The sequence below is a fragment of the Natrix helvetica genome (assembly GCF_964273705.1).
Source record: "Natrix helvetica genome assembly, chromosome: 2".
Classification (NCBI taxonomy): Eukaryota; Metazoa; Chordata; class Lepidosauria; order Squamata; family Natricidae; genus Natrix; species Natrix helvetica.
The window spans coordinates 215,893,744-215,908,820 of NC_138552.1; the positions used below are offsets into that span (position 1 = coordinate 215,893,744).

Here is a 15,077-nt window from a genome sequence, read left to right on the forward strand (position 1 = left end):
TATATTAATATACAAATATATAGGCTGCATTCATTCCATAAGAATCAAATCTATCTATTTTCTTTTTCCTCTACTCCTACTTTTTTTTCTTCACTAATAAAACTAAACCTCTCCCACCCAAAAAAAAAAAATGTAATTAAAGATGAGTAGAAGATAAATTGTTTGTAGCATTGTCAGATATTATTAGATATTGGTATGAAAATGAGGTAGCTGATAAAGAACATCTGAAAGTGTTCTATGCTTTAAACACCTACTGTGCTTCCTTGGTAGCATGCCTGCAATGTATTTGGTGCACCAGTAGTCCCCATTCCTAGATCAGGGACACTTCAAATGGCCACTCATGTTCTGATCATGTCATGGCTTGACTACTGCAATGTTCTGTACGTGGGGCTATCCTTGAAGACTACCCAGAAACGTCAATGGGTGCAAAATGTGGACGTGGACAGTAATGGCAAGATAGAGTGACTATGGATATTTGGATCTTCAGAAACAAGGTTTGTCCATCTTTAGTTCTGGATGAACCACTCCAGACGGACCCAGTGTGGAATCTGGGGGTCCTCCTAGATTTGTAATGCCTGGTTGAAGAACAGGTGGCAGCCATGACTAGGAAGGATCTAGTCATGACTAGTGCACACCTTGGCATGGTGCACTAGTTGTGCCCATTCTTGGACCAGGAGGCTCTACGCACTGTAACTCATGCCCTTTCAACATCTCATTTAGACTACTGCAACATGCTCTACATGGGCCACCCCTGAAGAGCATTCAGAAAATTCAGCTGGTGCAGAACATGGTTGTACAGATATGGTTCCAAATATACAACATGCATAGTACCACGTCTGCAGGAACTGCATTGGTTGCCAGTATGTTTCCAGCTACAATTCAAGATGCTGGTTGTCACCTTTAAAGCTCTATATGACTCCAGACCAGGTTACTTGAGGGATCACATTTTCCCAAGAATCTCTACCAGTGCAACTTGATCTAGCAGAATTGGGCATGCTGCAGATCTCATCAGCCAAAGAGTATTGGCTGGCAGGGTTTTTTCCACAGTGGCTCTTCTCTATGGATCATCCTCCCTTTGGAGATTAGAATGGTCCCAATCCTGTTAGCCTTTCTTAAGGACCTAAAAACCTGGATATATTTCCAAGCCTGAGTCAAGGGCCGCTTCCCTGGCTTTATTACAAACTGGCCAGGTTTTTCACCTGCTATGCATATTTATTTTGGATGTTTTAACTCTGATGTATTTTTTGAATTGTAAGCCACTCAGAATAATTGCCTGAGTTAGGCAGCTATAGAAATGTACTGAATGAAAGCATGGATGGGCATGCCTTGGCACTATAATACCGCTGCTTCATCAGCTGATTTGGTTACTGATTTGTCTCTGAAAGTGATTCAAGGCTCTGGTTGTTATCTATAAAGCCCTTCATGACATAGGGACCTGGTTACTTAAGAAACCATGCATCCCTCATAATACCTGCCTAGCTGGATTAATATGCTCCAAATTTCTTTGATTAAACAATGTCATTTTTCAGGATCCCATAATCATACTTTTACCGTGTTTCCCCGAAAATAAGACAGGTCTTATTTTCTTTTTACCCACAAAATATGGCTTGGGACTTAATATGAGGGGAGGGTTCATTGTTTTGGGGTTGCCGGGCGGCTGCTTTCTTGCAAACGGGCTCCCAAAGGGCCGGGCACAGCCTCATGGGCGAATGGCTGTGTTGCGTTGTTACAGCAGCACAACACAACAGCTATGAAGCAACTATGCTCACGACCAGCCACCCAGTAAACCCCCTTTCCAGCTGGGCACAGCACCATTCACTTACCTAGGGGTATTGCCAAGCCACGTGAGCGGCTGTTTGCTGCCGCCCGGCTCACGTGGTTTGACGCCTTCGAAATGCCAGTGAATGGCGCTCTGCACAGCTAGAGAGGGGGGTTGCGTGAGTGGCTGTTCCGCTCTCACTCACGTGCCTCCCAGCCTCATGATGCCCTGGCCCAGCTCTCCCTGCAGAGCCAGGGCACCTCCGCTGTCGCCGCCACCGCCACTGCCATCCCAGCATGACTTTTTCGGTGGCTTCCAAAACGAGTCTTCCAGCAATGACCACTCTGGGTGTACGCTCTATGGTTGTATGCTCTGCCGGCAGCTGGCCCACAACCATAGAGTTTACCCCAGAGTCGCCACTGCCGGAAGACTAGGTTTGGAAGCCGCCGAAAAAGCATGCTGGGATGGCGGCGGCAGCGGAGGTGCTCTGGCTCTGCGGGGAGAGCTGGCCCAGGGCATTGTGAGGCTGGGAGGCACGCGAGCGAGAGCAGAACAGCCGCTCATGCAAACCCCCTCTCCAGCTGTGCAGAGCATCTTTCACTGGAATTTTGAAGGCGCCAAGCCATGGGAGCTGGGCAGCGACGAATAGGAACTCATGCGGCTTGGCGATACCCCTAGGTTAGTGAATGGCGCTGTGCCCGGCTGGAAAGGGGGTTTGCCGGGTGGCTGCTTGTGAGCATGGTCGATTCATGGCCGTTGTGTTGCACTGCTGTGACAGTGCAACCCAGCCATTTGCCCATGGGGCTATGCCCGGCTCTTTGGGAACCCGCTCACAAGAGAGCAGCCTCCCAGCAACCCCCTTCTTCAGCTGGGCACAGTGATCACCAACCTAACGGTATCCCAAAGGCGCCAAGTAACGCAATCACTTTTGCCTCCCCCCCCGGTTCCCGCGACTTGGCACCTTCAGGATACCTCTAGGTTGGTGAGCAGCACTCTGCCTGGATATAGGTGGGGGGTTGTCCAGGGGGCTTATTTGTGGGGGAGGGCTTATATTTTTGCCCACCAGAAAAATGTGGCATGACCTTACTATCAGGACATGTCGTATTTTCGGGGAAACACAGTAATAGCATCTGCCCTCTGGAACAATGCTCTCTCCATCTGATTGGATCCCACTCTGCTGTTATTTAGAAGAGTCATGAAGCCCTGACTCTTCACACAGCCTTTGGCAAGGGAAGGTGACATACACGTACACCATTTTGCTTGCCATATTTTTTTATTTTTATGTTTTAGTGACTTTATTGTAATTTCTTTGATTGTTATGAACACTCCATAGGCATACCGAGTTGTGCAGCATACAAGATTAATAAATCATTATCATTTTTAAATACGCAAAAGAGTGTTGTGCGGGGGGGGGGGAAGGTGAGTTGGACTGCCCACAGGTATATGTGTTATATCTGCCTACATCACCTTAAATATGATTCATTTTTCCTGAAATCAGATAGCAATAACCGTGAATCCGGAAAAGACAAAGTTTCTTTGGATTTCATTTAAAGTGATGCCCACGTGTCTGATGTGCATTCTCACACATGGTACATATCACCTTTTCCTTTTCAAATCCAGATCACTGCACAACCCTGGTAGAGAATGCGGCTTCATTAAAGGTGTGTGCACAGGTGTTTCCATGCACCTGCCATTCATACTTTCATGTTTGCTATGCAAAAAAGCTCTGCAAGTTTGACAACAGGCCATTATAGGTAATGCAGTAAATGAAAGAATTAATCTAACTTCTATTGTGGAAAAGAAGCACCTTCAGAACTCTCTGACAGTTTGAAGAGAGGCAACATTTTTTTCTTCAGGTTGTTAAACTAGCCAAAGTCATCTTATGACTTATATGTATGACTACCTTAGTGCCAAAGTATTATTTTGTGTTTGATGGTGTGGCTGAGCTACTTGAATCCAACACATTCACAATCCATCGCCTCCTAAGCAAACTGTCTACAGAAAGTAAATACGGCATTATATTAAATAGAAGAACAAAAGGGTGACATTGATGTAGATGATTTTTAAAAAAGTAATAATCAACAGTACCTTATAACGCGTCCATTTTCTACATAATACTGTACTCTGAAGAATGCAACCAAAGGAGGGATGAACTTTTCTGTTCCCTTTGAAATAAAAACAGCAAAAGTCAGACAGCTTCCAGAATCTATCTATCTATCATCTATCTATCTATCTATCTATCTATCTATCTATCTATCTATCTATCTATCTATCTATCTATCTATCTATCTATCTATCATCTATCTATCATCTATCTATCTATCTATCTATCTATCTATCTATCTATCTATCTATCTATCATCTATCTATCATCTATCTATCTATCTATCTATCTATCTATCTATCTATCTATCTATCTATCATCTATCTATCTATCTAGTATCTATCATCTATCTATCATCTATCTATCTATCTATCTATCTATCTATCTATCTATCTATCTATCTATCTATCATCTATCTATCTAACATCTATCTATCTATCTATCTATCTATCTATCTATCTATCTATCTATCATCTATCTATCTATCTATCTATCTATCTATCTATCATCTATCTATCATCTATCTATCTATCTATCTATCTATCTATCTATCTATCTATCTATCTATCTATCTATCATCTATCTATCTATCTAGTATCTATCATCTATCTATCATCTATCTATCTATCTATCTATCTATCTATCTATCTATCTATCTATCTATCATCTATCTATCTAACATCTATCTATCTATCTATCTATCTATCTATCTATCTATCTATCTATCTATCATCTATCTATCTATCTATCTATCTATCTATCTATCTATCTATCATCTATCATCTATCTATCTATCTACCTACCTACCTACCTACCTACCTACCTACCTACCTACCTACCTACCTACCTACCCACCCACCTACCCATCCATCCATCCATCCATCCATCCATCCATCTATCCATCTATCCATCCATCTATCCATCCATCTCATTTCTAGGTCTTCCTGCTCTCTCAAAACTATCTCCTGATTCTAATTGTTTGACAGTTTTATTTTCAGTCCATTTTGAAGCTATGCAACCATCAAAGGGCTCAATTCAATCACAATAGTCTACTGACATGAATGATCCAAAACAGAGGATCCTAAAGAGCAATCTGCAGATTATATTTATTAAACTACTTTAAACTATCTCTGAACCTCACTCTGCACTAGTTTGATTTTCTGTAACAACAGAGATTAAAATTGTTTTAACTGGAGTCCGATTGTACTGGATATCTGCCCTTCCATTTTTAAGTAAAATTCAAGGAAAACCAAAAGAAATAGTTTTCTTTCAACTTATCTGCCTGGGCTTTCCAGCAAATGACAAATAGGTATAGCTGTGTTGATGCTTACTTGTATTTTATTTACAACTTTATTTTAAAATATTAAATTTCTTATACTTTAGTCTCTGTCTTTTTAATGCTAATTTCTGAGAGACCCTACCTAATCAAACCCACATATTTAACCAGGTATGCTCCAGACAACATGAAAGCATGGCTGCCAAAGTAGATAGATAAACTGATAAAGATACATTATACTTAAGTCCCATAATGGCTCATCCTGATGTTTATGGCAGTGGCACCACAAACAGTGAAGCCTAAATTTCATTAACATAAATAAATAATAACTGAAAAACCTGGCTGTGCTTGCAAAAAAACATTGCAAACATGAGCAAATACAGAACATTAAATACTGGGACAAAAACAAGCCATGATATTTTTGGGTCAGTTTCCCATTGAATGACATATTTCCTCAACAATCACCAACGTACATTTATATACCATGGGGCTTAATTCTGAGTAGAGAGGCAGTGTTGCATAGCAATTACAGTGTTGGATTGGCACTGGGAAGATCCACATACAAGTCTACTTGTAGCTAGATCTAGATACAAGGTACCGTACCTCAAGCGATTATTCTTGTAGGAAAAAAGGAGAAGGAAAAAATGCTACATACACACATGCATGCAGAGAGAGCCATTTTGGTCTAGTGTTTAGAACGCAAGAGACCATGAGTTCAAGTCTCGCCTTAGCCATGAAAACCACCTGGGTGACTTTGGGGCAGTTGTTCTCTCTCTGCCCAACACAGGGTTGTTGTTGTTGTAATGAGGAGGAAAGTGTGTTGGATATGTTTGCTGCCTTGAGTTATTTGCAAAAAATAAATAATAAAGGCATAATATAAATACATACATACTATTGCCCAGGCTCAAATACTTTGACCACCTAATGAGAAGGAAGGTCTAATGCTGGGAGTGATTGAGGGCAAAAGAAGAAGGTGACAACAGAGAATGAGGTGGCTGGATGGAGTCACTGAAGCAGTAGACGTGAGCTTAAATGGACTCCAGAGGATGGTAGAGGACAGGAAGGCCTGGAGAAACATTGTCCATTGGGTCGCGATGGGTCGGACATGACTTCTCAACCAACAACAATATTGCCCAAATAACTAAAGCAGATGATCGCATTGTTAGAATTTTAAAATGCTCCAAGAGAAGAAAAATCATTGGAGCAGGCAAATGTATATGGACTATAAAACTGACATTGGACCCAAGTTATAATTAGTTTTAGTTCAATCAGATGCAGCCTCAGCAATACATCACAGAAAAGAGTTGAATGTTTCAAATACACACTGAACGACTTACTCTGCTTCCTTCTTTCTTCCACTCCTTTACAAAATATTTACAAAGTTTCTGCTCCAGATCAATAAATACATATTCATTATCTAAAAAGGAGAGAGAATAAACGTTAGGAGGAACACCTGAAATTATTTAAATGCTCATGATTTTAAATATAGGGAATTTTATGAAATACAGTTTTTGCAAGCCAACCAGATTAATAACATTATTTGACATAAATTGTAAGTTTACCATACACGTATACTGTATATGTTAAAATTCATTTTACATAGCCATCCACCTTCCTGCCAGCTTTTCCCTAGTATAAATATCACTATAAGGTGAAACTCTGTATTGTATGAAGATGGCATATTCCAAATTATAATTTTCCAGCTACATACAAAGATAGAAGAAGCCACAGCAGTTACAAGCTCAAGATTACACAACTAGTTTCATCAGGTGGCTGATGATTTATCAGGACCACAATCATTTGGAGGGTTTCAGTGGGTTAGGATGTGGCTATAATAATCTTACTTTAATCTCTCTCCATTTCACTGCTAAGAAAAGTTGATATTTCCTAGGGACAAATCTCCCTTTGGTATTAATCAGGAACTTTGCCTACAATTAATTCATGAAAACAACGTTTTCAGAACTGAAAAAAGGAAGAACTACTCCCCTTAAACTCTTTCTGCAAGGAGCTCATTAATTATCAGCCTGCTTCCCAGCTAAAGTTGTGTAGATCTAGGGGAAACTCCGTTACACTTTATGTGGGTAATATGTCATGGTAAACACTCCCTCCCTCCCTCCCTTCCTTCCTTCCTGTGGTGGGATTCAATTTTTTTTACTACCGGTTCTGTGGGCGTGGCTTGGTGGGCATGGCTTGGTGGGCATGGCAGGGGAAGGATACTGTAAAATCCCCATTTCCTCCCAATCAGCTGAGACTTGGGACACAGAGAATAGATGGGGATGGGGCCACTCAGAGGTGGTATTTACCGGTTCTGTGAACTACTCAAAATTTCCGCTACCGGTTCTCCAGAACTGGTCAGAACCTGCTGAATACCACCTCCCCTTCCTTCCTTCCCTTCCCTTCCCTTCCCTTCCCCTCCCTCCCTGAATGAGCCTTGTGGGTTCCACCTGGGAGATTAGCTCCCGTTTTGTTAAGAATTGGCCTTTGAGACTATTTTGTACCTAAAGAGGAATTGCTTGGGTGGGAGAAGGATTGGGAAGACCAAACATAAGACCCAAGCAGGATTTCTTTGCACCAAAAGTGAAACTTCGTGCCTCCCTAAGCCATTTTGAAATTTCTGTAAATACCAAGTGACCTGCCTGCCCTCCTCTGCCACATGACCCCCCCTCCTTTTACTCCTCCATCCCCAACCTGTCTCCAGTCTCACCCTGCAGTTGCCGCCTTCGTGCAGGAATGCAACCTTACATTCCAACTCTAATGAGGTTAATGTTGTCAAAATGCCAACTTGCAGGGTAATCCTCCAGCTACAAAACCCCCACAGCTCAGCTATCCCCCCCCCACCTTTCACAAGAAAAGCAGCATGCAAGAATGTGTATTTCCAAGATTAAAGGTAAAGTTTAGAGATCCTTGTCATGTGCTTAGGTTTTCTTCTCTTTGGTGGGGAGGAGGGGAGATATCTTCTCCTGAAAAAAATGACACCTGAACGTTCATTTAATTAAGGTGGCCTGTTTGGGAGATGGAGGGGGGGAAGCAAGAAGACAGGCCTGCAAATAACTGCAAGTGTAATCCTACTGAAAACATCCCTCTTGAACAAAATTGCAGGTGGGGGGGAAGGTTTGATTCCTGTTCATGGCGTGGCCACAACCACAAATGACAGCTCCATCCATTCTCTTTCCAACCAAGTCTGATGCAACTGAAAACATGGGCAGTTATAATCTCCCATCATTCTTCTGACCAAAAAAAAAAAAAAAAAGGAGGGCCAGGGCAGGAATCAGACTAGGGTAAAAGTAAATCCTTGAAATAATAATGAGCAAGAAAACAGGAAAGCCTCTTTGGAGGTCATGTCTAAACCCCATTGACTCAGCGTGACTGGACAATGCAGATTTGGGAGAAAAGCTGATTTTAAAAATGTGTGTGACCTCTTGGGAGTCACAAATGTAATTCTGAAGTGTGTAATTCTCATTTTAAATGACAGGTGAATAACAAGTTTCATCCAGAGAAACTCTCATTTTAGTCTAGGATTGTGCCTAGTGGGCAAGGTTCAAACTGTCACGTATATAGATACTTTTGCATTATATTCATGGGTGCAAAAATGTCTTATTTTTGAACCCAGAGAATTTATATTGAAATGCAAACCAGGGAGGAAATAATGTATTTTGAGGGCCAAATCCTGATCCTCCTGCTTAACTACTAATTTCTACAGTGAATAAAATACGTCAAAGGATTATTGTGTTCTTACTGATGCTAAATGAATTGGGATAAAGAAAAAAGTTAAACAATTGATAATCATTATCTTGGGTCAAAAGAGATAAATTTAATAGGGATTATTAGCACATAAAGATTAGGTGACCACTCTCGAAAGTCTAGTCTCAAATATTTTTGGACAAAGCAATTGGACCAGCCCATTCATGGTGGGCTTTCATCCCAGGTATGGAAATGTTTGAGTTTCCATACATAGCCCCCTGCTACTGGGCCACTGATTTCAATGGATAAAAAAACGCCAATGGATTTTCCCCTCCTCCCAGGGACATCAATTACACAGAGAAGAAATCAGAGGCAATACTCAAACAAAATTTCTGATCCCGTGTTTTCAGACTTCAGTCCCCATACTCCTTTGCCATTGGCGATGCTGACTGAAGTTGATTGAAGCCATAACTTTGAAGCGTACCAAACTGTCTACAGCTGACATGCAAAACCTGAGAGTGCTCATTTTTACCTCAGGAATACTTCACCATTATATTTTGAGGGAGACCTTTTTTTCCCAAAAAAAAATCACAGTAATGACATCTAAGAGAGGAAATACTGATATAATGAATGAATATTTGTGAAGAGAAAGCAAATTCCACACAACAGTCCACCCGGTGTGTCTACAAAATACTGGCTGAACAGACATCCAAACACCAAGGGTCAGTTTTCTCTTCTAGAATCTCTTTTTGAATTATATCACATGCAAATATTCCCAGGGTATCAAGGTGACGAGGATTAGCTACAAAAATGCTGTTTAATATGATGGAATGATTTGTAAGCCTTTCCCATGGCATAATTTAATAAAGTTCAAAGTCCTTCAGATTTTTGTAGAAACAACATTCTTTGTAAGTTATGAAAGAAACTGACTTTGTGATGACTTTGCAAATAGCCAGCCTTGTTACACAAACAATACTTTAAATTCTACCTAGAGGTGAAAAGAAAAGTTGGCAGAAAGAATAGCTGAAGGTAGGAAAGGAGAAGGAGAAAGAAAGAGAAATAAGTGCAAATAAAGTGACTCCTCCTTTATCATACATGTATATATTCACAGGTCAGGGATGGAAGGGCACTGAGATGTCTTTCATGCCCACTTAAATCTCTCTTGGTTCAGGCTACGGATATCTGTCAAATGATTGATCTTACTTTTTACAACGCTGATGCCAAAGAAGTGAGGGTCTTTAATTTTCAGTACATCACAAACTTGGTCAAAGAGTTCCTGTCCTGTGGCTTTTACCTGCAACACAAAAATAGTATTCAAGCAGTTTAGAGTAGGGTATTTGCAAATCCATCACCACTATGCACTCCTTTGCATTATGGCATTACGGATATGATTGGAACACACTGCTACAGAGTGAAGTTACGGATTATTGTGGTAGGATTCCAGTGTAATTATTATTATGAATTATGTTTCACTCTAATCAAATGACTTAAATTAGATTAATACAGTATTAATTTCTAAACATTTTAGCAATGAGTCATGGTATTACTACCTAGTAAAACAATGATGTACAGTATTGTGTGATATCTTGCTATGTTGTTGTACACCTGAAGGATAGGACGAACAGTGGACATTGTATATATGAGAACACTATGAGCAGTGGTGGGTTTCAAAATTTTTAGAACCTCTTCTGTAGGTGTGGCCTGCTTTGTGGGAGAGGCTTGCCGGCCATGTGGTAGGGTGGGAGTGGCTTGCTGGCCATATGATCGGGTGGGAGTGGCTTGCCGGCCATGTGACTGGGTGGGAGTGGCTTGGCGGTCATGTGAATGGGTGGGCATGGCCAATTTGTAAAATGTGGTGAAACTCACTTAACAACGCTCTTGCTTAGCAACCAAAATGTTGGCTCAGAAACTCTGGCATTTGAAGCACGCAAGTCTTAAAGCTGTCAAGTTACAAGACCTTTGCACCCCTAACCCTTTAGAAAAAAAACCCAGGGGTGTTCAAATTTGACACCTTTAGACTTGTGGACTTCAACTCCCAGAATTCCTCCTCCAGTCATGTTGGCTCAGGAACTCTGGCACTGAAGTGTGCAAGTCTTAAAGCTGTCAAGTTACAAGACCCTTACACCCCTAACCCTTTAGAAAAAAACCCCAGGGGTGTTCAAACTTGACAGCTTTAAGACTTGTGGACTTCAACTCCCAGAATTCCTCCTCTTGCTCTTCATCTTGATGATGTGCGGACGGGTGGGGGTGGGGAACTGGAACCGGTTCTAAACAGCACTGTAGATTTGTGGAACCTCTTCTACAGATGATGTTAGAACTGGCAGGAACCCATCCCTGACTATGAGCTACTGCTTTGGTTCACACAATACACTAAGCCAAAATGTGATTTGCTTACTTTGGATTAATTTGTTCTATGAGTCTAATCATCTATGAGTTCAGTATTAAGTAATCAATTAACATTATAATGATTTAACATCTCAAAACTTTTATGTTCCTCACTAAGAGTTATAAGTGATTTAGGTATGAAATGAAACATAGACTATGTTCACTTGGAACTGAACTATCTGATTCTATGTTGGGGTAAAAATGCCCTGCATCAAGGGTGCTTGATCAAAGATATCCCAATCAAATTAAGATTGCCCATGTTTGATGAACTTCCAGATACAGTGAGATGACTGAGAGACTATCATATCTTCCTGCATTGCTTCTCAGGTTAAACATAGAGAAGTTATTTTATTGCAAACAATGAAGAAGTCTTATGGAATACTGCAGGAAATCTGACTACTCCACATCCTATTCCAGATCTGCCTACACCAGATATCATGCCCTACATATGTACACCAGCCCAAGATTGAAATCCTAAGCCTTTTCACTCTGCCCTTTCAAATTAACAGACTTTGAACATTGTTTTCTAAGGCTCCTCTTTCATTTTTATACAATGGTTCAACATGGCCTGAGCATTGCTGATTATTGCCTCAGTACATCCATACCCTACAAATCCAGGGGTAAGTATTTAAAAGGGTTTTAATTACTTAATTGGCCAAGATGGCATGGGCTTTAGGTCTAGAAATTATCTGCTGGTGACAGGTTAACAATAGCACTTATATTTATATACCACTTCAGAGTATTCTCTAAGTAGTTTACAGACCCCAACAATTTGGATCTTCATTTACCTAGGTAACCTATTCTTGCTTTCCAATGATTTCTGTTTTATATTTAATGTATGGTCTTGATTTGAAACCAACAAATCAGGGTTTGAAATTTAAGCTTGTCCTAATTGTACGTTACTGTTATGTATTAGCACACTTTCCCTTTTGACTAGACCTCAGCTCCATCTCAGAGAACTTTTGTATCTGCTCCACCACAAGAATACAAAATCGTACAGATGGAAGTGAAGCTATGAAGCTTTGCTTCTATAGATGGAAAACAAAACAACCAAACAATGGAAAACTATGCCTGTTAAACACACCATATTTTCAAAGCTATGGAAAAGAGAACCCAGCCATATCTTAATTCTCATCCTATACTCAATGATGCTGGGAGGAAAAATGGGGAAGGAATGATAATTCCTAATTGTGAACAATTACAGAAATGGCTGAACATCAGTATTTACCCCAAAGGGAGATAATCCATTGTTCCAAAAGGGAAAAAACTGGTCTGCTTCCATTATCATACTCTCAACAATTCTAAAATGACACTCCCATTTTAAGGAGAAATTATACTGGGGGGGGGAGCCTTTTAGGTAAATAAAGCAAGACATTCCAGAAATCAAAAGGAAATACTACATTCAGTACTATGCATCAGCATATCTATTGTTTTTCTTCTCAATTTATACAGAGACTACTATATCTACAAATAAGATTATCTACCAGAAATGCAATGCTATGTAAAAGCCATTCCATTTCTTTTTAAAAATAGATATAGTCCACCCCAATACTGCTTATTGTTTCTCTTAAAAGCTATTTAAGTACCGTATTTTTCAGAGTATAAGACGCACCCTTTTCCCTCAAAAAAGAGGGTGAAAATCTGGGTAGATCTTATACATTGAATACAGCATTTTTTGCCACCCGAAACCCTGCCCCATTCACCAAAATTGTCGTGTGTAGCCTTTAGGAAGTTTCCAGAGTGCTCCTGGGGGCTGGGGAGGGCAAAAATAAGCGCAAAACAGGCTGTTTTTTGGCCCCCACCCCCCAGGAACACTCTACAAGCCTCCTAAAGGTTATTCATGCTCTTTGACAAAAAAACGGGCCTGTTTTCATGAAAAATGAGCTGTTTTTGGGAGGTCTGCAGAGTGCAAAAACTTTTTTTAAAATTTGCGTCTTCAATTCTTGGTGCATCTTATAGTCCGAAAAATATGGTAGTTGTTAAATGGATGTGCTGTTCTTCCACCCTGTTTCTCCAGGGTCGTTTATCATTTTCATGGCTCTAGCCAAGATGATACTGAAAAGCATCCAGAAAAAAGCACATTTGATGCAGACAAATGTGAAGAGAAGGATCTTGGACAATTTCTGAAAAATCATTTTGAAACCATCATATAATTCAGGGGTGTCAAATTGGATTTCTTCAAGGACCAAATCAGTATTGTTGTTTCCTTCATGGGCTGGCAGGTGGAGCACAACGTTTTCAACCTGGATGTCCTCCTGCAACACTCTGCCAGCCACAACGGAGCACAGGGGTCCCCCTGCACCCCATTTTCAGCCTGCATAGCTTCCTACAGCACTCTGCCGGCCAAAATGGGGCATGGGAAACCTCACGTTTTGGCTGCCAGAGGTACCGCAAGCTGGTCCTTTGCTATTTCCAGGCCGGCCCCGAAGGCCAGATTTAAGCACCCCATAGACTGGATCTGCCCTGACCCTGATATAATCTAACCTCAGGGAAAGATAGAAACTTGAATATCACTACATTAAAACAAAACAGTAGAATTTCATGCATCAGCAGGGAAGTAAAAGTAAATAGGACCTTTTGCAAAATCAGGAAAAGGAAGAGGAATTTTAGGAATAAGGGTCCTCTGGCATCCTGAACCCTCGTCATTTATCCTCCTTGGCAGGAATATCACAAGCATTAATTAATATTTGCTCAGAGGAGAAAAAGACAGGTTATTCCATTTTCATTTCTAACAACCTTAGGAGATCTCCAACAAGAATGTCAAATTCTTGTGAACTGAGCTGACTATTTATTTTTCAGATTTCTAGGTTGCCCTAATCTGCTACAAACCTGGGTGGCTTGCAAAAGGCAACAATAAAAAACAAAGTAAAAATTAAGAATGAGATCATGAAAAAAGAAAGTCTACTATAGCAACATAGATTGTAATATATACTTTGTTAAAAATGTATTATAGCAAAAGATATCAATTGACCAGTGGAATGCCTTGCCTGCAGAAGTTGTGGGTGCCGCATCGCTGGAGGCTTTTAAGAACAAACTGCACAATCATCTGTCTGAAATGGTTTAGGGCAGTGATGGCGAACTTTTTGTGGCTCACGTGCCAAAAGCTGGGGGAGCGCAGGGGGGGGTCTGGTGTGGGCATGCCACACCCATAATGCTATGCGCCCGATCCCAGGGCACTTGCGTGCATGACCAGCGCTCCCCCCCATTTTGGGCATGCTTTTTTTGCCCTCCCCAGGCTCCAGAGGCTTTATAGGAGCCTGGGGAGGGCTAAAACAGCCTCCCCCGCCCGCCCCAGAGGCCCTTCGGAGGCTTCAGCAGCTTCCCTGAAGCCTCTGGAGCATGAAAAACTGATCTTATTTATGGGCAAACCAGAAGTTCGGGAACGGACTTCCGATTTGCTCGTAAGGCTGGTTTTAGCCCTCTGGAGCCTTGAGGGGCCTTTAGGAGGCTTCCCTGAAGGCTCCGGATGGCAAAAAAACGACCTTACGAACAAACCAGAAGCCACTTCCGATTTGCCTGTAGGGATGTTTTTTTGCATTCTGGAGGCTTCAAGGAAGTCTCCAGAGGGTGAAAAATGGCTCAAAAGAAGGCCAAAGTCAGCTGGCCAGCGCAAGCGTGCCATAGGTTCGCCATCACAGGTTTAGGATCTCCTGCCTGAGCAGGGGGTTGGATTAGAAGATCTCCAAGGTCCCTTCCAACTCTTATTCTGTGTTCTAAAACACACATACACACAGAGAGAGAGAGACTGAGCAAAGATCAAAATAGCACTGGTCTGTAACTCTTCAAAGCAACTGCATCTTTTACCAGGATCTCATGACTGCTTTTCACAGCTGTTACATGATTCCATAAAAAAACACGGATACTTTAAATTG

The 15,077-nt window shown here is 41.2% G+C and overlaps 1 protein-coding gene across 4 annotated transcripts in view; it reads right to left on the reverse strand.

Moving 5' to 3' along the window:
* The window catches only part of FRMD1 (FERM domain containing 1), a 65,054-nt gene that overhangs the window by 26,515 nt on the left and 23,462 nt on the right, over positions 1–15,077 (reverse strand). For all 4 annotated transcript variants that reach the window (XM_081945251.1, XM_081945252.1, XM_081945253.1 and 1 more), the window contains exons 3-5: positions 10,024–10,114; positions 6,477–6,556; positions 3,848–3,924 (exon numbers count right to left, since the gene is read on the reverse strand). In XM_081945251.1, the coding sequence (XP_081801377.1) occupies positions 3,848–3,924; positions 6,477–6,556; positions 10,024–10,114 (248 nt within the window). The remainder of the gene's footprint in view (positions 1–3,847; positions 3,925–6,476; positions 6,557–10,023; positions 10,115–15,077) is intronic.